General features: G+C 35.5%; 1 protein-coding gene across 1 annotated transcript in view; it reads right to left on the reverse strand.

The window, feature by feature from the left end:
• Positions 1 to 12,584: 12,584 nt before the first annotated feature.
• Positions 12,585 to 27,343, reverse strand: part of LOC111051792 (homeobox protein SIX6) — a 67,578-nt gene continuing 52,819 nt past the window's right edge. Inside the window, exon 2 of the mRNA XM_022338351.2 lies at positions 12,585 to 17,927. Coding sequence (XP_022194043.1) covers positions 17,645 to 17,927 — 283 coding nt within the window. The 3' untranslated portion in view covers positions 12,585 to 17,644. The remainder of the gene's footprint in view (positions 17,928 to 27,343) is intronic.

Here is a 27,343-nt window from a genome sequence, read left to right on the forward strand (position 1 = left end):
CCGGTTTCATGATCTTGTTTAGGTTGGACGAATACTTGAAATCTGGGATTCTGTGCTGCGTTGTGGAGAGGACATTTCTTTCAAATCAAAATGGGATTAGTTTTTTGATTCAATTTGAAACTATTTTTCATATTACAAAAATGCCTGATGCTGGGTCACACCAACTACGATCAAATATATTAAATCAGCTGTAGCTAAGTGTACACTTATTCTGGATTAAAATTGATCAGAGATTTGCTGTAAAAATTAGAGTTAGAATTTCAAAATCGATAAAAATATTGCTTGAAATGATAGCTTTGACATTCAATATCATATGAATTGGATTTCCAATAGTACTACATTTCTCTCCATCATGTAGTATATAATAGCGGTCGTTGTATCTCTCAATGTTGAATCTATGCTACGCCGGTTTAAAATGGACAGAATGATTAACATTAAAAGATACCTTGGCCACGTCTATCAAAGGACGAATATCAAGGTGTATGATGACTATTAGATATCACTGATATCATAAAACCATGTCGAAGAGAAGTGTAGTACGATGGGAAATTCAATTCAATCGGATGTTACCTTTTTATATTATTACAGACAGAATATTGTATCCCATATTTTGTGTGCTCATACCGTCCATGAGGAGAATTGGAGTAGGAATGGAATTTTTATTTTGAATATTGTAAATAACTTGTAAAGTACCTATACAAAATAAAAGAATTGGAGTAAATTCTCAACATTCGCAGGTTGGCATCCGGTACGTTTTGGAGATCCTCTCCAGAAATTGAAGAATATGCTTTTTGGGGTGGGATACATTCATGATGTATCTTTTGAATAATAATAATTTATGTTTTGTCGTATAAATACTATATATTATACTAATATACAATACAATATTGTATACACATATTAGTATAATATATAGTATTTATACGACAAAACATTAATTGAATGAGTTTTCATAGAATTCAATCGAACTATAAAAGGGGTTGTCCTCTACGAAATAATTTTTTATTGCTTTTCTAAAACTAGGATAACATAGATCCTAGGTAGATAGTATGATGGATAGTGTGATGAGATGCTGATGTCGCAAACTACATTAAATTGACAAATTCGACTCGAATCACAGTAGGCCTAATACGGTTCCATTGAAGTTCATTTTTATGAAATTCCAACTTTCAGCGATCATGAACCATTATTTCCGAATGCAGTGGTCTGTCAAAATATGGACAGCTTATAGGCGGCAGCGCTTCCCTGTTTTGTTATCTTTTGAAATTAACCATCGAGGAAAAATACAGCTCATGTATATTGTTGGTGTGTTTGTTTACCGACTGGAAAACGGAAACGTAAAGTGGTTGTAGTGATATTATGGACGGTGGCGGAAATAAACAATGTCGAATTTCACCGAACGAATGTCAAACAAAATCTTGTTTACCGGTTCGCCCGTACCTAAACAACTGGCGAACGCTGTTGAAAATTAGATTTCATGATTTATACAAGCACGAGTTGTTAGTTGAGTGCTTGTGTATGTGTCCGGTGAATATATACATACAGTGTATAAGTGCGGTCTCACTGGAGGGAGTTCCACAGGGTGGTGTTTTAGGGCCAATACTGTGTATAATGTACGGGGTAGGTTAGGTAATACAGGAGTGGAAATAATCTGTAATCTGCCTCTCTCCCTCCACTCTTCAGCCTAATGGCATCCATTTTCATGCCACAACCCCACAATTCGCGCTTTTTGGGGCGGGGAGAGAGGGGCTCAGGGCTGACAGCTGGCTGGCTGGCTCGCGGATTAGAGGCTACACTTCGTTGATAGAGCATCATCAGCATAGCCTGGCATCATTGCTAAAAGCTAGACAGTTGATGAACAGAAAACCCTAATACGGAGATATCCATGTTGGAAAGGGATATGGGATGTAGAGGGAAGCTCATAATGCACCAAAATATAACTATTTAGATATTATAAGTTTCTCTCCACAGCCAGTCAGTTATATCAAAATAATTGGGAATGTTGAACTAGATGATATGTAAAAACACAAAATATATAATATATGTACTCAAAACTCTCTTCAGGGACTAATATATATGTTTAGATGAACAAAGTGTTCATCAAAACTGAATATCTGAAAATTTCACATCATGGCCGCTACAAGAGATTAGAAAACATATATATCTAGGGTTGAGCAAAAAACAAATCTCAACACACTAAAACTCACTGATTATATCCCTTTTAAACTTACTCTGCTCCCCACTACTTTTGAACCGCGGTAACTAAAATCCCGTCATAACAAAGCTGCTCACAAAACATCACCATCACCCCTTCTCCCCTAATCCTCCTGCCCACGTTATCATCCCTGCCAAAACAACTGCAGCCCTAAAAAGCGCCTCGAATAATATACATGCTCAACCCCCACCGGCAACAGTTAACTAAGGGGCGCTTTTTCATTATACGCAACCGATCATTATATTGCAATGTTGTCGGCTTGCTCTGTGAAACATGTGGCGACATCAATTGTAGCGATTTGCTGTCAATCTATCGTTGTTGAGTAACTAAGTGACAAGCCCCAAAATAAGCTTACATGTCGGATTTGTCATGAGGTTGCAATGAATTGTGGATTTTGAAGTAATCTGTAATGTGTGAATTGAGAAATAATGATATAAATAGCAGAAGCATTGATCCCGCATTATTTCCAAGAAAGAATACTATCGTAGAGAAACAATAGCGTAAGTAGATATCCCATGGTATAGGGAGTTTATGTCGCAACTTTTTCTGTTATCTCGAGTCGATTACTGTCGACTATTGTCAATTTTTACTGTTTTGTTGGGGTGAGAGTGTATGAACGGCACAATTTGAGAGACTACCAGCGTCATACAGCTGCATGGGAAAGAACTACGTGAACTATCGGCTTAGGATAACAGTAAAAGTTGTGACATAAACGCCCTATTCCATGGGATATCTACTTATGCTATTGTTTCTCTATTATACTACTAATCGATTGTACGATTGTTGGAGTAATTGATCATGTGTAAAGATATGTTTAAATCAAGAACTGATACGGCTATAAATCACATGTCATCATGTTTTATTAAATACTGTAATTTACAAAGAACAGAAGGATGAATACATTTTTGATTATTGGTATTTTTGCATTTTGTTCAATAAATGATGTGAGGTTGAAATATATTGATGTAATGTATGTAATGTTTAATGTATAAATATGATTGATGCATGTGCAACTTGCCACCTCAACTTATACCGTTCATCTAAGTTTGAGCTTATTTGGTAAAATTAGACCAGCCTTCAATGGAAGAAATGTCATAATCTACGAAATTTTGGTAGATGAATTGAATGTCCTGTGCAATCATTCTCATTTCCAAGGAGAGCCTTATGTAGGAAGACTTCATTACAAACTGGCATCATACCCCTCGACACTTTCGACAATACTAGTCAGGAGGTATTCAATTTGTATTCTGATTACATTTACTAGTCCTATCACTAGATGCAGGAGTGGGTTCCGAGTATCTTATCCCTTCCAACCACAGTTCACAACTGCATCTTCTTACTCACACCACCCCTTCCACTTACTCCACTGACTGACTTGTACACCACAGACTGACTGTCTGTCACCTAGTAGCCGTATCATCATTAGTACGGAACAGGAATGTGGATTTGTAATGAGAGCCGATTTGCCCATTCATGAGTGAGAAAACTAGCATTGTATCCATCTAAACCGGTATATACGATAATCGCCTAAGCAGTCTCTTCCAACCATAGTGAAATAAGTATATAGGAGTTGTGTTCTTTCAGCACCATGGATGCGCAGTAGGCCATGCGCAGATTGGTGGGTGACAAATGGGGATTTCGGGGTGATTGGTGTCAGGACTTGGACAACAGGACAAAGGATCAATCGGATTTGAGGCATGGGGCAGCGAGCAGCAACACCTAGCCAAGTCACACCTGGATCTTAGCTGGACCTTGCTTGGCTAACTGTCAACCCAAATGAGGGCTGCTCGCTGCTCTGTGCCCACATTCCCTTGCTATTTGCCACCCCCCAATGGACGCAACACCAATATCATCTTTACCACTATCTTCATCATCAGCAACATCTTATCCTCTCCATCGTTTTTCTTTCACTTAATCGTCTTCTTCTTCTTCTTCTTCTCTTCTTCTTCTTCTTCTTCTCTTCTTCTTCTTCTCTTCTTCTTCTTCTTCTTCTTCTTCTTCTTCTTCTTCTTCTTCTTCTTCTTCTTATTCTTCTTCTTCTTCTTCTTCTTCTTCTTCTTCTTCTTCTTCTTCTTCTTCTTCTTCTTCTTCTTCTTCTTATTCTTCTTCTTCTTCTTCTTCTTCTTCTTCTTCTTCTTTTTCTACTTCTCTTTCTTCAACTATCTTCTTCATCTTTCGTTTTTATCAGTTTATTCTGTTGCAGTCTCCTGCTTCTGTCTTCTTTTGCCACCATTATTCATCTACCGTTCTTTTCTTTCGACTTTTTCGTTCTCTGTCCCTCTTCCTGTCTCTTTCTCCTCATACTTAACGATTTTGCATCAATTAGCTTCCTTATTCCTCGTTCTACTTTCCCTATCCTTTCATTGCATTTTTCCTTCACTGTTGTACTGTCACGAATCTCATTCTCAACCATTCAATAAAAAAATATAACGACTCATTTCGATTTCGCCTAATTTTTTTCCATCATTCTATTGTATTCTCTTTTCATCATATTGTCCTGATATTCTTGTTTAGAATCTACTTCTTCACCCTTATCCTGTATTCAGTATTCTTCTGCTTGCATCTAATTTCTAATTTAACTATCTTCTGTTGTCTCCTTTCACTTCCTTCGTGTTCTTCTTTTCTGAGTTCCTTCCTTTTCTTTACTCTCTTCTTCTATTTCCTCCCCATCCACCCATCATGTTTTTCTTTCTACCCCATCATCTTCATTTTCTCTTTCCTTTCTCATACGTATTTGGTAGAGAGTTAATGGGAAGGCTATTTTAAATATTCTTTCCGAAGAATGGACATTGATATGTTCTAAGCTCCGCCGATTTATGTAGATGCATAACAAAATTACAGTATCTATAGTTATTCCAAACTGATTTTTTCATATCATATACAGTTCAATAATCATTTTCTTAGTCTATATTATGTAAATTCATCTATAATTTTGCTGTAGCCTATTGTAAAGCTATTGTATATAAATATATAAGCCAGTATATATTGTGATCTGCATAAATAAAGTACTCAATCAATCAATACTCTTCCAGCTCCTCCCTATTTTCATCATTCTTCTATCGTCTGCTCCCTTTTCACCTGTCTCTATTCTTCATCCAATGTCTTTTTCTCCTGCTCTCCTATTTTTTCTTGTTCTCCCTGCGTCTATTCTTTTCTGGTGTGGACTGACCCTACATGCGTCACTAAAACGCCGGTTTAGTGAGACGTCGATCAGCCCCTAGATTGTGGTCTACTGATAGACCGATGTCGTAGAATGTGGAATGGTGTAGTGTGAAAGTGCCAACAGCTATCTACAAAAGAATCTGTGATGCTTGACACCCTTGGTGACGTGTGAAAGAATTTGGTGGAAGGGAATCAGTCAGAGCTGAGAAAATTGCTGAAAATGTGGGAAATTGGAGAATAGTGTTCTTGTAATTCACTCATGAAATACTAACTTGAAGTACTAACTTTCCCAAGTTGTGTAATAGTTTGTAAGAGTCATTAATCAACTTGATGACATTGATCATGGACTAAGTCCAAAAGTGGATAAGTCCGAAAATCATATAATGAATTTGAAAATATTATTCCCTGAAGATTAACCCAATGAAATCTCTAAGACTGAGTAGACCTACTGAAAGGTTTCTCAATGTATGGAATAGATTGGAAATCAATTAATTCATCGATTGGACTCTACATAGGTGGGATCTTTATTCAAATATAAATCTTCCCAACACACTTATTTTTTAATCCAATTTTGATTCATTGCATTTCGTTTATTTTGATCATTATCTACTGTAATATGAAATCATGAGCATTTAAACTGATTTAAATCTTCCTTCTATACTCTTGGATATAAACTATGACTATATCAAAGTTTCTCAATTCTCTTACAAGCTCTTTGAAATAATTCCATCATTCCGGTATGCTCTTTGCAGCATGAGGAAGTAATGAGAAGTGCTTTCAGCCTCAATTGTCAACGAATCACTCCAAATACTCCACATTGACTACACTAGTAGTTCTGTGAACAGTAGACCTTGCGCAGTTATAAACCACAGCCTCCTCTTTTACTGTCCATCAGAGTGGATTCTGTCCTGTCCTGTTGTGTCGGCGAGATATCGGTGTGAGAACGGCTAATGGCTGCTGGGGTTGGTGTATCAGAAATGCAAACATCAAAAGCTAATCTCCTTCAGGACATACTGGTAACAGGTCAACCCGACTTGAAAGCAGAGAAAGGTCGAGAGAAATTACTATGTTATTTCAGTTATTAATTGCATACATCATTGCATGCAATTAATAATCCACTCGACAGCTGATTTATGATGAATTATTCTATAGTCTGATTTTTACAGTAATATTGGCGTTCGAAGGAGACTCCTTTTCCTCTTGTATTATCCTTAAAATGCAAAATTTCAAAAAACCTTATTTATACCTTGACTCGATTAAAAAAGGAACATACCTGTCAAATTCCATGAAAATCTATAGCCGCGTTTCGCTGTAAATGCGGAACATAAATAAAAACATAAAGAGAAATGCAAAACTGTCGACTTGAATCTTAGACCTCACTTCGCTCGGTGAACTATTGTATTAACAATATTATTGTAACAATTACCATTCTATGTTGTTTTAAATTCTCTACAAAAAGTAAATTTTATTGAATATTTACTTGGAAACACAGTGTCTGAACCACAACAGAGCAATTTAAAAAAACTTTATTAAATGTAATTCAGAAACAAATATCTTCATTCAAATGATAAAGGACTTGAAGCACACAAAAGTGAGATATCCACTGGACGAAGAAGACGTATCAGAGAGTGAGTGGTTGGTTAAAAACAGAAACAGGTGCTCAGAAAGAACAGTAAGTTCATGTGTTGGTGTTTTGTTTTGAGTGTTGGGAAGCCGCCGCGGAGCATTTTATTGCAGGTTGCGTACCGTATTACAAAGCAATAAAATACATTGCGGTGCTGTTTATCGGAACGCCGGTCGGTCCAGATAAGAAGATATATTACAGCGGCGGTGGTGTTATAGCTTAGCATAGCAGCGATTCGGGCCTGGCTTATTAGTTATGTGAAGATACGAAGCAACGATATGCAGGAGGCTCTAGTGGAAAAGTAGGAATGGGAGCTGGTGAGGAGGAGGAAGAGAAGTTGGAGGTGGTGGATGGGAGAGGGAGAAGAAGCAGGAAGGGATGTAGGAGGTGTAGGTTGAGAAAAGAGAGATGAGAAAAGATGAAGGAGAAGTACAAAAGGATAAGGAAAGAAAAATAATGAGGAAATATGAATAAGAAGGAGAAAGGAAAAATGAAAGAAGGAGAATTAAGGGTGAAGATACAGTTATTAAAGAATGAGTAGATGAATCTCAACGTGAAGTGAACGCTTTGATAGAAGCACAGAATGAATGAAAAAGAGAATGAGTAGATTGGCAATTATTTATTTATTGGAAAGTACAAGGTCCTTAGGAGGAGGAGGAGGCGGAGGAGGAGGAAGAGGAAGAGGTGGAGGAGGAGGAGGAGGAGGTTATTGAGAATAAGATTGAGGAGAAAAGTGAGAGAAGGAAGAAGGATTGGTAAAAAGAGGAATGAAAGAAGGCGGAAAATAAAAACAAAATTAATTAAGAATAAGGGAAAGAAAGTTGAAGATTGTAATGAAGAGACGCAAAAGATGAGTTGGTAGGAGATGATGATGGACTTGTCAGCAGAAGTAAAGGGATTTGTAGAGGAAAGCGTTAAAGCAAGAAGTTTGAAATGAACAGGGAGAAGGACATACAGGAGTAGAAGAAGCAGTGAAGAAATGTTAGTATAAGTGATTGTGAACGAAGGAGGAATTGAATGACCCCAGAAGGCTTATAGAATGAAAGAAAGAGCTATTCAATAAAAATTGAGATAATAACGATGGATGGGAACAAAGTTGGATGTGTAGAAAAATTGTTGAATTATATGAGAAAGAAGGAATACAGATAGGGAGGAGGTGTAGGCTATATTGATTAGAGAAATAACAAGAGAAGGCAGTGTGAAACAATGTAGCTGGTGGATTGATACAGAGAGAATGAATACCAGAGAAAGGAGAAATGAGTGAGGCGAACAAAAATTAAGAAGCAAAGGGAAAGAGAAAAATAGAAGAAAAGGAGAAGAAGAAGAAGAAGAAGAAGAAGAAGAAAAGAAAATGTGGTGCAAAATGAAGGGTTAGTAAGGAAGGTGCAAGGTGTGACATGGAGGAGGGCCCAACAAGACTAGTATAGACTCACGTACAATGAACGCTAATACAAATGTCTTGATATATTTATCGCGAACGTTGGCTCTGTTATTAAGAGGTCTATATCATTATTATACCCGGCTTTGAACCGTCGCCGGTGGCGTGATACGTATAGCCTCTGTCTTTCTCCTTCTCTCTCTTCATCACACTCTCCTACTTCCTTATCTTCTTTCTCTCGCAGCGGCAGGAAGCCGATGTTAAATATATACTTTAGGCACGTTAATGTGGAAATGAGTGCGTAAATCAAAGCGACTACCGCTCCGGTAGTGCGCGCTGCGCTGATAAAATGGCAGAACCGTTTCTAGTACCCATTATCACCGCTAAAGCGCTCTAATCGCAATTTCTATCCTTTCTATTTACTGCTTGAACCTGCTCCTTGAGTCCTCGCTACTAACACTTGTTCATCGTCTCACCTGTTCAATACGGCATTGTATTGTAACTGTAACTGGGAATTGTAGTTTTGGTGAGAAATGAGTACTGAAAATCTTTACAAATGCCTGATCATTGACCGAACGTAGTGAGGTCTATGTTTTAACTCGGATTTTCTTTTGTCTGTATGAATGTATGTATGTAACGCAATTACGGTCAAACGCGTTGATAGAATTCGATGAGATTTGGCAGGAACATTCCTTTTTCAACTGCGCGTCGATGTATACACAAGGTTTTTTGAAATTTTGCATTTTAAGGATAATATGAAAAGAAAAGGAAATCCTCCATACTCCGATATTACTATATATATAATCTACTCCGAAGATAGGATTAATCGGACTATAGAATATTATTCATAATCAATCAGATGACAAGTGAATTTCACAGATGTCTGGAGAAACCGTTTCTATCAATTTCTACAAGGTCTATTGTTCCAATCAAAGATCTTAAAGAGGTATGCATCTTTAAGGTCTTTGGTTTCAATATTTTGTTTTGCAGTCATGGTATTATTATGTGTGCCCATCAGTATCAATATTCTCACTTTTGAAAAAAACTAATTAAATAAGTGATTGAAAATAAACAAATGAACTAAATAATGCTGAAGAAATTATAATTTAATAATTTTCATCAGATGAAAAGATTATCACGGAACTCGATGAATTATATCATATGGAATACAAATTCAAATGTGTACTGAGTTTGTCAACATTTCAAGCAGGTAACATCAGATACTTGTGGATGAGAAAACTGCGTGAGGTCTACTGTTCACAGAACTACTAGTTAGCTATAGCGCAGAACTGCAGTAGTGCTAACTCAAGAATGGTATATAGATGCTATACACTATCCTTGGTGCTAACTGCTCATTTATGGTACATGGGTCTGAGGTATATTGTGAAACTGATTCGCTATATTTCATTGTGATTCCCAAAAGCTTCTTTTACACGGCTCATAAATGAATTCTCTTCAAACAAAAATATTATTAGTTCTCGAACAGTACACATTTTTTAAAGTTTAGTAACAACTATCGTTGCAGATGCAGATGGAGACCAGAACTTGATAATTATACTGTATGGTCCAATGCTCAAGTCAATGTGAATTTGAATACTTTGGAAATTGTGAATGGTAGTTATCGTACAACAACATTTTCATCAACATTTTGAAAATTCGATCGGAGAATGACAAAACTAGCTTAATACGAAATTGCTGTTACCATTTTTCTGAATATGTCATTATAAAAAATAAACTCCATGATTATATTTTATAGAATGTCGTTCAATTATTATATTATATATCACCTATTATATATTCTTCTTATTCTATTACATCCACTAAGACCAATAACTTCAGTCTTGAAGCTTCTCCAGGATACTGTAGTTGTCAAACAAACCTGTGTCATGTAATAAGTTGTAAAACAATATTCTAGCTACTCTTTGGATTTTAAACTGACCGATTGATGTATGAAAATGCTTACTGTTCACACATTTGTAGCTGAGCGACATGAGGCGTTTTTCAGACAAGTCGGTTGAGCAGGTAGCTCTCCCTCCGATCGGCTACTTGGGTTGGCGTTCGGGGATCAGCTGATATCAGCTAATCGGAGAGCTTCCTGCCCTTCCGACTCGTCTAGAAAGCGCCTCATGTGGCTCGGCCTTTATTCCTCCCCAAGCCGCAATAGTGTACTGCGGTGAAACAAATCCACATTCGGAATACTATCACGTAGACCGCGTGCAAGCACACACATTGTATGAAACCGGTCCTAAATAGACCGATAAAAAGTTTCTACATCTCCATTATGAAATTTATCAATAGAATCTGCCTTTGAACTCACCTGGTGTACTATTTCACACTATCTGATCGTTTCAGTTTTGGAAATACATAAAGAATGAAGCAATAAAATTGAGTGGTATCAGTAATCGGATCGGGCTTCACTAATGATGATGCGAGTCATAAAGAACACAGCAGAAGCAGCAAGTACCGCTTTATCGGTTCGATACAATCAATTCAAATTATTTATTATTGATTATAATAACGTCGCGGTATAACTTTATTATTGGCGAAACCAGATATGAATTTTTATGTCTTTCTTATTCTCTAATGGCGCAAAGCGTTTGTTAGCAGCGCTTAACCTTAAGAGGCGTAACCCCCTATGCTTCCAACACAATTAGTATATACTACTGGTAAACTGGCTTATTTATTACTTAGCTAGGATGATACCATCGAGATTGCTGTCCATGATACTTGCTGGAAGGTTACTGGAAGGCGTACGAAAGCTAGAAGCTCACGACTCTTTCCCATCAATTACGAAAAGTTATATTACATTGCTCGGTACTCTTCCAATACAGAGTTCATAGCTCTGATCATACTCTCGCGTTTCAAAGCACAGTTCAACTTCCGCATTTTTCAATGATGTTTCGATTACCCTCCTAACGTTTCTATTCAACAATGCTCCTGATGATAATAGAATGATTAAATTCATCAATGTTTTACATTGAAACCCAATTACATTGAATGTTTTATGTTGATGAAACCTAGAATTGATGTTCAAGAATGATTGAAATGATGAGTAAAAATTAGTCATTTTTGCAAAGGCTATATTATCAATAACTATTGTACTTCATTATTTACTTTATCTCTGGAGCCCAAGACATAGAATATGTGCATTAAATTGTGAAAAGTCTCATTCTTGTTGAGAAAAAGAGAAACATATTTATTCTAAACTGCAACAAGTATAAATTCTTACTGCACCTGAGATGAATTATTCTTAATCAAATTATTGATAAGTAGTTGATTCGGAATAGTTGCTACCGACTTACAAAACCCAGCATGAATTTTAACAGAATAGTGAAAATAAAAGTTGTTCTGTAGTGGGGTTGTAGGCTCCATCCTAGGTTGAGAAAATTTAGTTTATGGAATTTCTAAAAGAAGCACGGGGTTTCAACTGAACTCACTATACTCAAGAAGATTATCCTATTCATTCCTAAGTAATAGTCTTCCTATTTATTCCTAAGTAATAATCTTTCTATTTATTCCTAAGTAATAGTCTTCTTGTATCTAAGTACTCGTAATGGAAGCCGAGATCTCTTGCTTTCATTTGGTGAGATAACAAACTACAGTACATTGAAGGAGTTTATGTAGGCTACTCCGCCACTTCGCAAGCACATATGCTTTTCCATGGTCAACTTATAATTATGTATCTGTAATCTTGTCTGTTCACATGGATTTCACTCCATGTGGAAAACAAGAATACACTTCAATAATCAACGTCAGCTAGGTTTAAGCCAAGAAAGAGATTTTCTATTTGTCTTGAGAATAACAACTGAGAACTGGGAAAATCTCAGATTGAACTTCAAATCAGAAATAGTATTCTAGAGAGATCAAGTCGCAGCTCCTAAACCATTCTTAAATGTTATTAAAAGCATGAGAATTATGATGAAGTCATCAATTGAAGTACTAAAAAACTAGTTTTAGATTCAAAGTAGTTGTTGGTCTGAGTTATTTCTATTATAAAAGTAGGTTCACCAGTCTCATAGAATGTGATAAATATTTTCACACCTTTCAAACTGCATGATAAGTCAATTTACTTGACTCCACCTCTGTGATGGATAACTAGTTTGATTCATTATCATACCAAGGTCAAACCAATAACTTTTGTAAGGTATTATGAGTGTCAAGTTTAATATAATGGAAGGTTAGGGAAATAAATCAGTACAACGCCTTCAACTTAAATCTTAATAATTGTATTTTATTATATAATATTCGCTATCATTATAATAATATCACTTGTTAAGTTCTCGATATGTACACATTCAAACTTCTTGCAACATAAAATATTCTCCGATAATATTATATAAAGCTGAGTATACACAATATCTACATAACTAATACCATTTGCACGAATCGTTGAGTTTCGTATTCATATAATATTACTTTTATTTATTATATAAATAGGAGGCTTCTATACAATATAATTGTGATTGCTGTATCATGATTATTTATATACATGTTTACATGAAAATGTCATGCTGAGCTAATTGCTTCTATACAATTCAAAGTTAAAATACTATTGTATTCTTACTACAGAAAAATCGCTAAATTTAAATCCGTCATGGTACAATATTTTTGAACAGGGTAATCGATGAAAATATTAAATTTTGAACAATTAGTACTTATTGATAAATTCAATTCACTTTTGTAAATTGATTCATTCTGTTTTGATTCATTGATCCAGTTGTGTTCCTGAATAGAACTGACAACATAAATTGATCTAATGCTAATCAATTCAATGATTAATAGCCTTGTTTGAGATAAAAATCCGTTTGTATAATCAAGTTTCCATCAAATGAAATATCTGAAAGAAATCTGTTGAAATGCTTTCAATCTCGTGAAATCTCCTCCCATATTTGAACAAAGTTGATGTTGGACTTAGAAGTCATTTGAAAATATTTCTATGTTGAATTGAAGTCGTTATAGCCTGGTAACCTAGCCTTAAAGTATTTCAAACTTCTTCACTAGACGAAAAATACTTCTCTACTTGATTGAAATTCAATTGTGTACAAACGACTTGAGCCGTTGAGGTGTAAAAGGTGCATAGAGCTAGTTGATAGGTGTGATCATATCCCAGGTAGAGATCCTAATTGAATCATCTAACGAATTAACGACATCCTGTATCCAACAGTTTATTCAGGTGTGGAAGCTAATCTATTAACGGGGAACAGCTTGTAAGCAGGCGAGTAAAACCCCATTCAATAAGTTAAGAAAAGCGAGAAACGTCTTAATACTGGCATTTCTCACTCATGACTAAACGCTTAGCCTTCAATGATCATATGGTTAGTACAGCAGTTTCAAGCTTGGTCATTCCATTTAATTGGACTCGCTAATTGGTTCAGTGTGGGAGTGAGAAAGAGTTATGGGAGTTGGTAAGGTGTGAGTGAGAAGGAATAGTGGTTAGAGCTCAGTGGGCTGAATAAAGATATACCACATGTCGAGTTCTAGGAACCTATTTCTGTGAGCGTTGAATTCAATTTGGGTAGTCACACTCGTTTCAACGGTTACTTTATTTCATACAGCGTGCACCGGATACGGTATTAATTCAATTATGTCGCTAATTTGATTGAAAAGCTCCCTGCTCCACGGTGACCCTTGCGCGCGCGATTAATAATCCAATAATCATTTGAAAAATGGGGTTGACAATGATGTTTGACAACAATGAGTAGAAATAACTTGTAAATGATGTTTAATTTTAAAACCTATTCAAATGTCCTATAAGTCATATTAAATTTTTATATTTAATGTATTGCTATTTACCAATGCAGAGATAGTGTCAATGCTATCTACTGCAGTTATATCTAGTAATTTTTAATGCTCAACAATATTTTGGCTACATGTTATTGCAGTTTGGCCAATCAATAGTGGGAGTTGAATTAAAACCTTCATTGAATTTGTTCTTGTTGAAAAGTGTTTTATTTAATTTGATAAATAAATAAGTGGATTATGTGAAGTCATTGATACACTTCAATTGAGTAGAAAATGAATTGAAAAAGTTGGTGTTTTATGAGTTGAAATTTTCAATTTTTTTTTAGTTCTATTCCCATCGTTGGTATCTTGTTGAATCTTCAGTGAGGTCCACGTCATAATGTCAGTGGAAAATATACGACAGCAGCGTTCCTGATTCTCTGCCTTACCACTGCCTTCTAGAGGATAGCTGATACCAGTATATATGTGATGTAATATTAACTGTTCATTCTTGTTTAAAATAATCAATCATATTTTATTCGTCAAGAAAATATATTTTCCAATGATTCAATAAGACATTTTTCTATTGAGATTGAATATTTTGTTAACTAATTATATTTCCAAATTATTGAACGATCTGGCAACGTTGAGGAGCACAAAAGGATAGCGCTATCTGCTTTGTCAAATGATAGACAAGGTTATCAACATCAATGTCAATCCAACACTGCCATTAAAATAAGGACCTCGCTATACCAAAACACATCGATCAGATCCGGCATTGATCACTAGTAATTTAGAAATGACCTCAACGAGATGTGGCTCATGAATCAGATCTGAATAATTGAATAATATAATCAAACTGTCATTGTCTCTAAAAATGTCAGAAAATATTATTTCAATCGATGAATTATCAAAATATATGATTAGGGGAAATGTTAATCGAATGATTGAACCAATACTTAGTTGATAGTTAATAATGAGAACCTATGGAGTTTAAAATCTTGATAATTTCAGATTCAGATTCCTTCTATCTCCTGGAGGCGTTCTCCAGGTGCTAAGAATTCATCAACTGGATGATTTCTTGCAGATGGTTTGTGAGTCTGCCGTTCTGTACTCTGAATTTCGGTTATTTAATGAGTGCTCATCAGAAACTCAACATGGAGATAAGCTCATTATAATGAGCCAAAGCTTTCGTTTTCGACGAAGATAAGGAAACTGACCGATTTAGAAATTCCACAAGGATTATAAGTTGGAAACCGTATTAATTTGTATTATAAGGAGCAGCCCATCAGTATCAATCTTTACATAACGTATCAATCTTTGGAAGATGGAGAACAAATATGTTCGTTTAGTCGAGTCTCTCCAAAACAAAATGGTCAGAGTATGAAAAAGTAGAAAAAACCTGTTTCTTGTAACTCCGAACTATCAGCTCTGTTCCAAGGGTTGAGTTTCTTCTTTCAGTTTTAAGGTATAGCATACGATTTAAAAGATATAAAATTGATAACTACTTCATAGACTATACATACTCTAAATCTCGTTCAGAAGAGTTATTCCAATAATTTCCTTCTTGTGTTTTTCCAATAAATATGTTATTCAATAATTGAAAACGTCATTGTATACGTAATTATGTTACTTACATGCTGCATAAATGATAAAAATATTACTGAAAAACACAAATTTTGTAAATTTTTGTGAAACTTTTGTAAAATGAACTATCCCTATTCAATATTGAAAAAATACAACAATTAGCCCAACATTCCATCTCGACATGATAGTAATTCATACGATATAAATACTTTATGATAAAATGTTATAACAGAAAATAGAACTAACGAAATGTTAAACAGCATTAATAATCTTTCATTCACAATAAATTATTCACACTAAAGTAACAGAAATACTTATAGTCTTTAATTCTATCATCCAAACTCTATTTACATTGCAATGGGCCAACACTGTGCTCTAGTAATTTACATGGTTTCTATTGCTTTACAATATCATAGTTAGGCCTCAAGCGTAGCTATAGTCTATATTCCTCTTGATAATTTGTTAGTAGCATTTAGTGAGCTACTCATTCCATTTGCTCTCTTACCTAGTACCTTCATCTCTCATCAAACATAAATTAGTTATTTTTGTGGCTTGAAAATATCAGAGAAACAATTAATGAATAGAAAAATTAATTTAATTCAATTATTTTCAAATGAGACCCTGCCACACAGAGAGTGATCTGCAATCTGCGATCCTGTAGGTCTCTCTATCTAAATTCAAGATGAAATGGAGATCCCGATATAGATATAGGAACACATGGGATCTTTGTGTGGCCGGGCTCTTTTACCTAATAATATTATTCGACTTGGTTGAAAAATTCTGTGAAATCGAATTTCAATATTAGTTCATATATAATATACTACTCAATTTCCTTCCTAGTTTGCAAACTGAATTTTGTTTAGAGATTTTCAATATTGTGTAATGAAGAAGTGATTTTCTATTCATTTAGTGAGGGTACGAACTCAACGGTCACGTCGAGATGAAGATTGCAGCTCGCTAGCATTCTTTTTTATCTATATCAATGACTCTATATGTTTTTATCACTGTCATGGTGAAGAAATATGCCACTTGGACTAATAGCTCTGAAAAAACATTTGAAGTAATTGATATAGATATATAATATATATGGATGTATATAAGAACACAAGGGAGCTTACATCTTCATATCTACCTGACCGTTCTGTTCGTGCCCTAAGCCAGTTTACAGCTTGCTTAAAACAATCACTTGGTGTTTCAGCACTTGAAACCTACTGCACTCACAACTATATTTTCAAAAGGTGCTATTCCGGCTGCACAGAATGTAGAATATTGCAATGTTACATTATCACACATACAAGAATACTCAAATCTTAAAAATGTAAGCTAAAATAATAGGCTACTTGATGATTCATTTCTTGTACAGTCTCTAGGCTACTTGATAATCTGTTTTCTTAGATAAATCAATTCTCTACTGTTCCTAACATCTTAACCACTTTGTAGATAGCATTATAAATGTTTTTTCAGTCGCCGACCTATATTATAACAGTCTGTGGTAGTGGACCACTATGTCTACCGTATGCAAGCAATAACATTTTTCCCATATGAGTAAGCAAGCAATAACATTATTGCAGAATCATCAGAGCCACCTGAACCATCTCACTAATAATAATTTATTTACTTGTTTACACAAAGTCCTTGTTTTGGACACACACACACAACTTAGTGACACAGTTCTTATAGAACCTGGAATAATATTGTAAATATGCATAGCTTGACCCTTTATAAAGTTTCATTTCCACCATTGTTATATAAGCTAGAAGAATAGTTCTCATGCTGACCCATTTCACAAATCGTATTCGTTTCACAGTTCGCAATAGAATGACAATAGTGTTTTCATTGCTGAACTAATACACTAATTTGATAGTTCTTTTAGACGACAGGTGCTATACTGTGTTTAGCCCTTAGGTCGCCCTCACCAGCCCGCCGCAGGATGGGACGGGTGGTGGGGGGGCCTGTATCACGTGATGCACCGCGGGCTGGGTGGAGGCGGTGTGAAGGGGCGGTGAAGCGCCAGCTGAGGCCGAGTTGACAGGTTGCTGGAGGCGGTTGAGAGGATATTGGAGGCGGTGGAAAGGGGCAGCATTGGAGGTGGTGGAGGCCCCGGCGAAGGCGCCCCTAGGCTGATGTCACTGTCAGAGGTGGCAGGACTGTGCGAAGGGGGTGGAGGCGAGGGAGGTGGCCCCCTGCCACCCCCTCGGTGGGAGTGAGCCAGCTGGGCTGCCAGTTGCTGTTGTTGCAGTCTGAAACAAACAAAATACAACTTTTAGAAACTGGTGACGAATACAGACTGTAACAAAGTTCGCTAATCATCTTCTACTTCATCTACTGCAGGTAGACGAAGGGATCCAGGTTACTTTCTACTCTTTAAACACTAGGTTGAGACGTTGAAAAGTCAAGACATGTTTGTATTACACGCTAAGGAAATCTGTGAGCTCAATCTGAGGTCAATAAAAATCTAACAATCGTTTTGATTTCTGTTGCTGCAGGTTTTCATTTAAGATTCATCCATGTTTGCTCTATCCAATAAATAAATAAATAGCCCACAATATAACATAAAGATACAAATTCCAAAGTATGATAGAGGTCATACTGTATGTGAAAATTGGAAATATAATGTTAAGTTTGGAAGCCAACGAAGAAGTAAGATCAGGAAACATAGTATTATGTGCAGTAAGATGGATAGAGAAAGGTTTTACAGATGATTACAATCTAAAAGGTACTGCTAAGTTTTCTCTACTTTGATGACTGACTACCAAGACTAGTCCGTCTTGAGACGTACAATTTTGTGTCAAAATTCTTCCTTATTATCTGTTTTGAACGAGATAATTTCAAATTGATACAACCATATCAGAATCAGTGTAAAACAATGTTCGCTTGGTTTAATATTCCTCATATAGCAATACTATTCAATTTTGTTACACGTCTCTATCAACATTGATTTTCCAGGTTTTCCAGGATTCTTAATAAATCTGATGGACCATGTTGTGATTCAATATAGATTCAATTGTCAATTACAATCAATAAATGTCCTAGGAACCGGGCCTCAATTTAGCACAGATATCTTATCGTCTATTTGGTCTGTCATCACTTTAGTACGAGTTTATACTCATATGGGCATCATCCGTCAAAAAAAATAAAGAGGGACAATTGCTTTTGAGGTATAAATAAGTTTTCCAAAACAATGAATTCTATACTAAAGGATTGGTTGTACTCTTCTTCTCAAAAAATAGAATATCACAATATTATCCACAACATTTACAACACTTGTAATCGGCTCTTCCTACGAGTTCAATATGGAATAATGGCAGCAATAATTGCCACCCATTTATTGTGAATGGAGCCATGAATGAATTCGTCCGGCATGAATTTATGAATGAATGAAAGGGGAAGCCTGGTGCGCCTCTCGTCTTTTCAACAATTGCCGTCCTTTTATGAATGGATAAAAACACAGACTCAATTCATTGTTCGTATTGTTTACTACAGTGTATTGCCGGCCGGGAGCCACAGCCAATGAGAAGGCCTGATTGCTGTCATCCGAAATAGAAAAGGATGGAGAGTTCTATTCTCATCCCAGATAGAAAAGAAGGGAGATACTTTGTTTTATCCTAAATGGAGACCAAAGGAAGTCCGCTCCATTAGGTTTTGTGGACTGGGTGGTACCCAGCTACCAAATCATTTCAGCTCCATAGCTCCGATTTCAGCATTTCGGATCTATCTACTGTTACTGTGGGTCTATCTTTCGGTTTCTACTGTCCATATGGTGGCGCGACAGCCTCTAAATACAGTGAGTGAATTAGGTGAATCGGAATGGGATAACCAGACCGAGTGATAACCGATGATAAGCTGTAATGGACTAGGCAGCAAACTTCATAATAATTTGTTGGAGATTTTCAGATACAGTCTCTCCTAAAATGGTGCCTTATCAGGAGTCTGTTTCACTTGATTAGTTAGCGACTTCGTCTCAACAATAGACATCTTCAATAGATTACAATGATTTCAGACATGTGTAGCATTGAAAGATGCGTTTTTGAGTAATTTTTCAAAATTGAATGAATTTCCTCAAAATTGATATGCTGGAAAATCAAATATGTCATGAGATAGACAGTATGTTGTAGAATGTATCTTTATCAAAATTTCATAAATCTATTTGCTTCCAATCCGGCAATCGATCTCCCCCAAGATTTTAACTAGAACTGCTCATGTCGCGAAGCGTAAAAGAAGTTTTTCCTTGGGAATTTGCTTCCTTGGGAAACTTGATAATATCCAAATTTGAATACTTTCAAGAATGTCACCTGTAAAATGTTTTTCAAAAGCGTGGTGCATAGCCTCAAAGGAACAGACAAGTATTCTCATAGAACTATTCCTATATCCTCTGGTTGAAAATCATAGAAACTATAGTTTCTCGATGGTGAAATGTTATTGTTTCATCATAATGTCACAGAGCATTAACCGCATGGAAATTTACTATTTGAATTATGAAGTGGCTTTTAGAGTTCAATTAGTGTGATTCCTTGACCTCTTCAATTTAGATAATTTCGACTTCCTTCAGCTTGAATTCTTAGCTTCCACTGTGTAAGAGTAATAGTAGTAGATGAGCCAAGTTTTCTATTCCTTTCCAATAAATCTTATTTGCTACATAAACATTATTTTGGAATTGCAATTTATAAGCACATAGTTCAATGATCAATTAAACTATAGTTCATAGTTCAATTATTAAGTTTTATACTAGCATGTATTGTAGACCACTTGAAACAATTTTTATTTATCTTGTAACCTAAATACAGAAACCGTATGTGATAGAAAGTAGATTTATTGTCGAATTTTTTTTATCAAAGTATTGATCTCCTTTCTAGCAGTAGGCTGAGACAAGATTGAAAGAAATAGCAGTTCGCCGACTTGATCACTAGATAATATTTTCAGGTCGACAATATTATTGTGAACACAATCCCAATTATAAACCCAGACAATCTTGTTTGGCATTAAACATATTATATTATATTGGTTCAACTTATTATAAGTATGATCAAGATAGTGGCGTGGGTTACACCTAGCTACATGATGTAATATAATTGCAATTGACCAGAATTCTACATCTACAAGTAGTTACTACTGCAGTAAGAAATAATACACCTATTATGCCACATTACATTGCTGTTTTAGACGAGATTCATTGGGCCTTCGATTTATGTGCTTTGTGACATTTGAATGAGGAAATAAATCAGTTTCCGCGCAGAGGGTGTGCTATCGTGTTCTTATCTCTGTAATAGTAGTGGAATGAGAATGGAAATAATTGGATGCACTCATAGCTACGTAGCTAACAGTAGCTGAATCAGGTTTCACTCCTTGCAAGAGAAAGAGAATAATGTTGAAGACTTTGAACTGCTCCAAAGGTTTATATATTTTTATCAATGATCGGTAAAGTTAGCTTCTCTTTCTGGAGTAATAACTTGATAAGTTGATGATAATAATAATTCTCAACACTAACTCGTTCATACCGAAATGACCCCATACAGTACAACGCATTATTTTTCTTGTCGAATTGATCGCCCCATATATATTATTAGATATTTCGTAGAGTATTACCTATGCAGTAAATAGTTGTATTGAAATACCATTCACGAATTTAAATTTTACTATCCATTTTTCAGCCAAAATATTTTTGAAAAAATAAAATTTTACCTGAATGACATGTGAAAGAACATCACGAGCAGGTATTTATAAATGGAAGTTGTCAATAAATACCTACTTTTCAAATTGACATAATAAAAATAACACTATTCGCTTCCTTTTCCAGGACTTCACTCAAGTTATTTATTGGAACAGTTGAAGAGAACATAATTTCTCATTTGGTATCAATACACATTCAATCTATTGAATGAAAAAGACTAAGAAATTGTCAAAAAACCACAGATTTATTGATACTTAGAAAGACCGGTTTCGGTTATTACACCATTGTCAATCTCTGATGAACTCAGTTTATCTCTGATAAGTTTATCTCAGAATTTTTCATTCAATATGAATAATTACCACAATATCAACTTCTCATCTAAACAAAAAGTGAAAACATTTAATCTAGTTTATTGTATAACGTGTTATTATAATCTAGCTGTATTAATGTCGCTTATTCTGATTATTCTGATTATTGTTGCTTATTCAATTTTGAACATTATCAACTTCAAACTACTGCAGTAAGAAATAATACACCTATTATGCCACATTACATTGCTGTTTTAGACGAGATTCATTGGGCCTTCGATTTATGTGCTTTGTGACATTTGAATGAGGAAATAAATCAGTTTCCGCGCAGAGGGTGTGCTATCGTGTTCTTATCTCTGTAATAGTAGTGGAATGAGAATGGAAATAATTGGATGCACTCATAGCTACGTAGCTAACAGTAGCTGAATCAGGTTTCACTCCTTGCAAGAGGAAGAGAATAATGTTGGAGACTTTGAACTGCTCCAAAGGTTTATATATTTTTATCAATGATCGGTAAAGTTAGCTTCTCTTTCTGGAGTAATAACTTGATAAGTTGATGATAATAATAATTCTCGACACTAACTCGTTCATACCGAAATGACCCCATACAGTACAACGCATTATTTTTCTTGTCGAATTGATCGCCCCATATATTAGATATTTCGTAGAGTATTACCTATGCAGTAAATAGTTGTATTGAAATACCATTCACGAATTTAAATTTTACTATCCATTTTTCAGCCAAAATATTTTTGAAAAAATGAAATTTTACCTGAATGACATGTGAAAGAACATCACGAGCAGGTATTTATAAATGGAAGTTGTCAATAAATACCTACTTTTCAAATTGACATAATAAAAATAACACTATTCGCTTCCTTTTCCAGGACTTCACTCAAGTTATTTATTGGAACAGTTGAAGATAACATAATATTTCTCATTTGATATCGATACACATTCAATCTATTGAATGAAAAAGACTAAGAAATTGTCAAAAAACCACAGATTTATTGATACCGGTTTCGGTCATTACACCATTGTCAATCTCTGATGAACTCAGTTTATCTCTGATAAGTTTATCTCAGAATTTTTCATTCAATATGAATAATTACCACAATATCAACTTCTCATCTAAACAAAAAGTGAAAAAATTTAATCTAGTTTATTGTATAACGTGTTATTATAATCTAGCTGTATTAATGTCGCTTATTCTGATTATTCTGATTATTGTTGCTTATTCAATTTTGAACATTATCAACTTCAAACAACCCCAACAAGAATTTCAATGTAGATATCAACTATCTACTTAACTTCTTAATCAATCTGGAAGAGTCTTATCGATGTTATTGAACCGAGATCATTTCTGCAGCAGAGCTTTCTGTTTGTAGAGGAGTGAAACCTTAAGAAGCTAAAAGCATGTAGCAGACTAGACACACACATGACATGGAGCCTCGCCAGCTCACCAGCTATCGGCACTCTTCGCTGCAAAACTTGTAAGAGGATTAGACAGAGGCTTCTCAGTCTCCGAGCATGTTTCGATGCTTCCCAGTTCGCACTTGATCCTACTTCGTGACGCTCTCAGTCAGATTCTCTTCAAACTCTCAGCATTGGTTGAATGAGAAGCGTTGGTGCTACCTACAAGAAATACTGACAGTAGACTGTGGATCTAACTGTGTGTAATATTGCACTACATAAGCTGCATAGCGCACACAAGGCGAGAGCTTTAGGCAAAGTGGTGCCTCGGAGTCAAGTGAAGTGTCTGATGACGCCAAAGAGCTCGAAATCCTCTTGCAAAGTAGAGTTAGAGCTCTGTTTTGTTGGCCTAACTCATGCTATCATCATCCTATGGTTTCCAAAGTTGGACCGCGAAGTATCAATCGCCTTATGCGTTCGATACCACTTACTGCGATTCGGGTCCAATGTGGATTGAGGGGAATATTAATGTTTACTTGAAAGCTAGAACAACATTTTAACAAGAACATATCGAATAGATACATCGAGAAAATTTTGCTAAGTCAATGTGGGTCACTTACTCGATATTACTAGTAAATAATATCATTCATTGTTATTTTAAAAAAGTTGAGAATTTACCTGAAGTATTTCACTAACAAATTCCGAACAATATTATCTTCGAAGTGTGTTTCAGTTGGCTCTCAATAATTAATTGAAGTTAATATGTGGAAAACTGTCTATAGAGCTTCTATGTATAGGATAAGTAGCTGAGCCACTTTGAGAAGTAACGTTTTGATTCAATAGCATCAACCAAAAGGAATCTAACATAACGATTTTCTCAGCTGGTTTGATGATTTTGTTTGTTTCCCCAAGGCCTGATTAGCTAAGAACGCTTCCTTGCATCGTTTATGAACACACATTTCCGACAAGTTGTCCCATTGGCAAATGTGGGATCGTTATGTTGAACAAAGACGAGGTAATTCCAACCAATGGTGACAGCACCTCAATTTCAAGATATTGGTGAATATGCAAAGAGAATGGCAGAACATTGTTGTCTTAATGTGTATGGTAATGTAGTTGTTGAACATATCCATTTTTTTATTCATGGCAGCAATCAGAGTCAAATGCCAAAACTCAATACTACTTCCACCGATAGAATAGTTTGATCGAAATATCACTTAATCACTCAGAGCTTGATTCAAATCAAGAACTGGAATTCACAAACTTACAATATCAGGCGGGAGAGATTGCAACTGTAACTGATCACTGTAGGTGTATTGGTTTCGCATAAATTACCTATCGCTAACCTAAATTTGTTGTCTCTTCTCGTGATAACGAATATTTCCCAGATATTCTGCCACTGCATTGTTACGCCTCAGGCATTGTTATAATTGTTTACTGCCGACCGTAACAGAAATTTGTTTACTAAATTGTCAAATTACCGCCTGAAATTAGGAGTGAGAAGAGATTCTACGCGGTGTAAAAAGAGATACACAGTACAAACCAGACCGGAAATGGCCACAATCCACAATACATTCTGGCTTATTCTGAACAATGGAACGTGTCAGAAACTGCCCTGTCATTGTTGTAAATGTGGATGGATCTATGAGCTTTCCTGGCTGCCAGAGAACCAACTTTCTTGGTCTATCATTTTCTTAGTAACAAGCGGAAATGGAGTACTGCACCTTTGAAAATCGTAAGAATCGTGCACCGAAAAAGGATCCAAGACAGGATGGATGTGTAGCTAGGGCTATCATTAATGAATAATTGTTATTGTGACAGGAGTTAATTGCAACAGGAATATGGCTGAGCATTGGTGTGAAATGTGCCAGTCATTTCAATGAGATGGAGCTGATTGTCGTCAATTTACAAAGCTCAGAAATTCGTGTATTCATTCAATAGTTCCTATTCACAATCTAGTGAATTTGATGTGCTGTAATCGAATTCAAATAATTTTAGTATGATGGTATATTATAAATACTAACATATGTCCAAAGTATAGCCCACTCGTAATCGTTCCAATAAAGGGAAGTTTGTAATGCTCCAATCAATAATTGGATGGAATAGGCAGGCATCTCATAAATCCTTATTCAAAGACCTTTACAAAATTGGTTATAATCTCTTCCAATTTCCAATAATTAAGGCACCAAAAATCTTCTACAAAATTCGTTACAGTTTCTTCTCATTTCTACCACAGTAATTCAGTACTAAATACAGTACTTCTTCGAAATGATCTGTATAAACCCCTAAAAAATTCAACGGAACAAGAATCAACTGTCAGTGGGTGTATCATTTCCCACTAGAAGGTGAAAACAGGATAGGCTGCAATAGGGGCTGCGTTGCTACCCAGTATGTCACAGCCTGCACAATAGGTACAGCCAGCTTGATTACCATGTCAAAGCAAGCAGCGCCTATGAATGAAACACACTTAACATGGCAGCCTGTGATTAGACAAAGCTATAGGTATCATTTACTACGCATTATAGTAAATATAAATATAGAACAATATTGTAACCTACATGAGTACCATGCTATTGATATCATACCCTCTTGATAAATTTGTACCTCGCAGTTGTATAGTGATATACCAAGCACAATTATTATATCACTATCCCAGTCCGTCTGGTGAATTGCTGTATACGTTCTCATTGTACTGCCCATTATCATTATCATCATCATCATTGAACTCAACTCTATTATTTCTGTGTATAATAGAGGTGTGTAATATGATACTATAGATTCAAGCCTGTTCAAGTAGATGGATTTAGAGGGTCTTACAGAACTAACAAGAGTGAAAGAGATAGAAATAATGTTGGAAAGGAGAGAGCAGCTTCGTTTTTGTATAGAACGTTTCGAGAGCAAGGGAGATAGAGATAGTTTGAAAGAGAGGGTGATTGAGAGTAAGTATGCGAGTGTGATAGTGATCCGCCTTTTAAGAGCGTGTAAGTGGATATACCAGATCATTTCATCCAATAAAAAATATAATAATAGAATACAAGAATGCTTTTCGCTTGTTTTGGCAATTTACAATGGATGAAGATAATAAACGGTTTGTTCAATAGAGCAGCTTCTGAAAGTTGTTGAGAGGGTAGAGAACATCACACGCTTCAAGCTACTAAAACATTGAGTTGTCAGCTCACATTCAGAACATTTTATTTGGGCATTGATTTTTAATATTTTTAACAGAGAAGTTTAAGAATAAGTGAATGTTTTTCAATATTCTTGATTTTAGACTAAACTGTATTGCATTGCATTGATTGAATACTTTCTAAACCTGCAAGGATAAAATGATTCCGCTTATAACTTGAATTTTGTGAATATAATCATTCATTTTCAAAATATCTATCAATAGGGCTTCTTGAAAATATAACAGAAGGATACAAGTAATATTCTATAATTGAACAATCATTTACATTCATTATCATTTCGATTAAAATCGTGAATTATAAAGTTGATATTTCAGTGAAAAATCGTATTCAACTTGATAAAGCAAATGCATAAGAAGGGTTATTCGGTCAAATCCTCAACTTAGAATGTAAACACATTTAAAATGAAATTGATCAACATTGAAAGCTTCTGTACTTTTCCAACGTTCAAAATTGAATCCTGACATGAGATACACTTGTTATCTACCTATAGTTCAAAAAGAGTAATGTGCCGTGAATTTTTGAAAATATTCACTAGCTACTCAGATTGTATCCTACCTACCTATCAACTATTCATTCATTCAGTCGTATGGCCCGACGCCAACACCAGCCTTGAAATTCTTTTCAGGAAATAAAATAATAATCAGGTCTTAGACCCTCGTCTCCAAAACCTATCAACTATAATGGGTGATTTTGACGTAAAACTTTCAAAAAAGGATAAAAATGAGACAGGCTTCACTTTAAAGTAGAAACCTCGATGAATTCCATTCAAAAATAACATTCAATTCAATACTAGTCCAAATACAGGGGAGTCTATTAGAAGCTCATGTAATCAAGAAGTACAAAGTGGTTGAGAAGCAAACATTGTGCAGTCATGAAAGATCCGAAAGAGGAAAGAGAGATGGAAGTTGAGACTGGATATACAAGAGTATTTTCAGGAGAGAGAGAAAATATTGAAGGCGGAGAATGCAGCAGCTAATGAAGAAATAAATAAGGTAAATTGAGTGCAAAACGGCGGCATGCGCCAGAGGGAGGAGGGAAAAGAAAAAGAAGAGAGAGGTGAGATAAAAAAGTATGGGTAT

The sequence above is a fragment of the Nilaparvata lugens genome, chromosome 7 (assembly GCF_014356525.2).
Source record: "Nilaparvata lugens isolate BPH chromosome 7, ASM1435652v1, whole genome shotgun sequence".
Classification (NCBI taxonomy): Eukaryota; Metazoa; Arthropoda; class Insecta; order Hemiptera; family Delphacidae; genus Nilaparvata; species Nilaparvata lugens.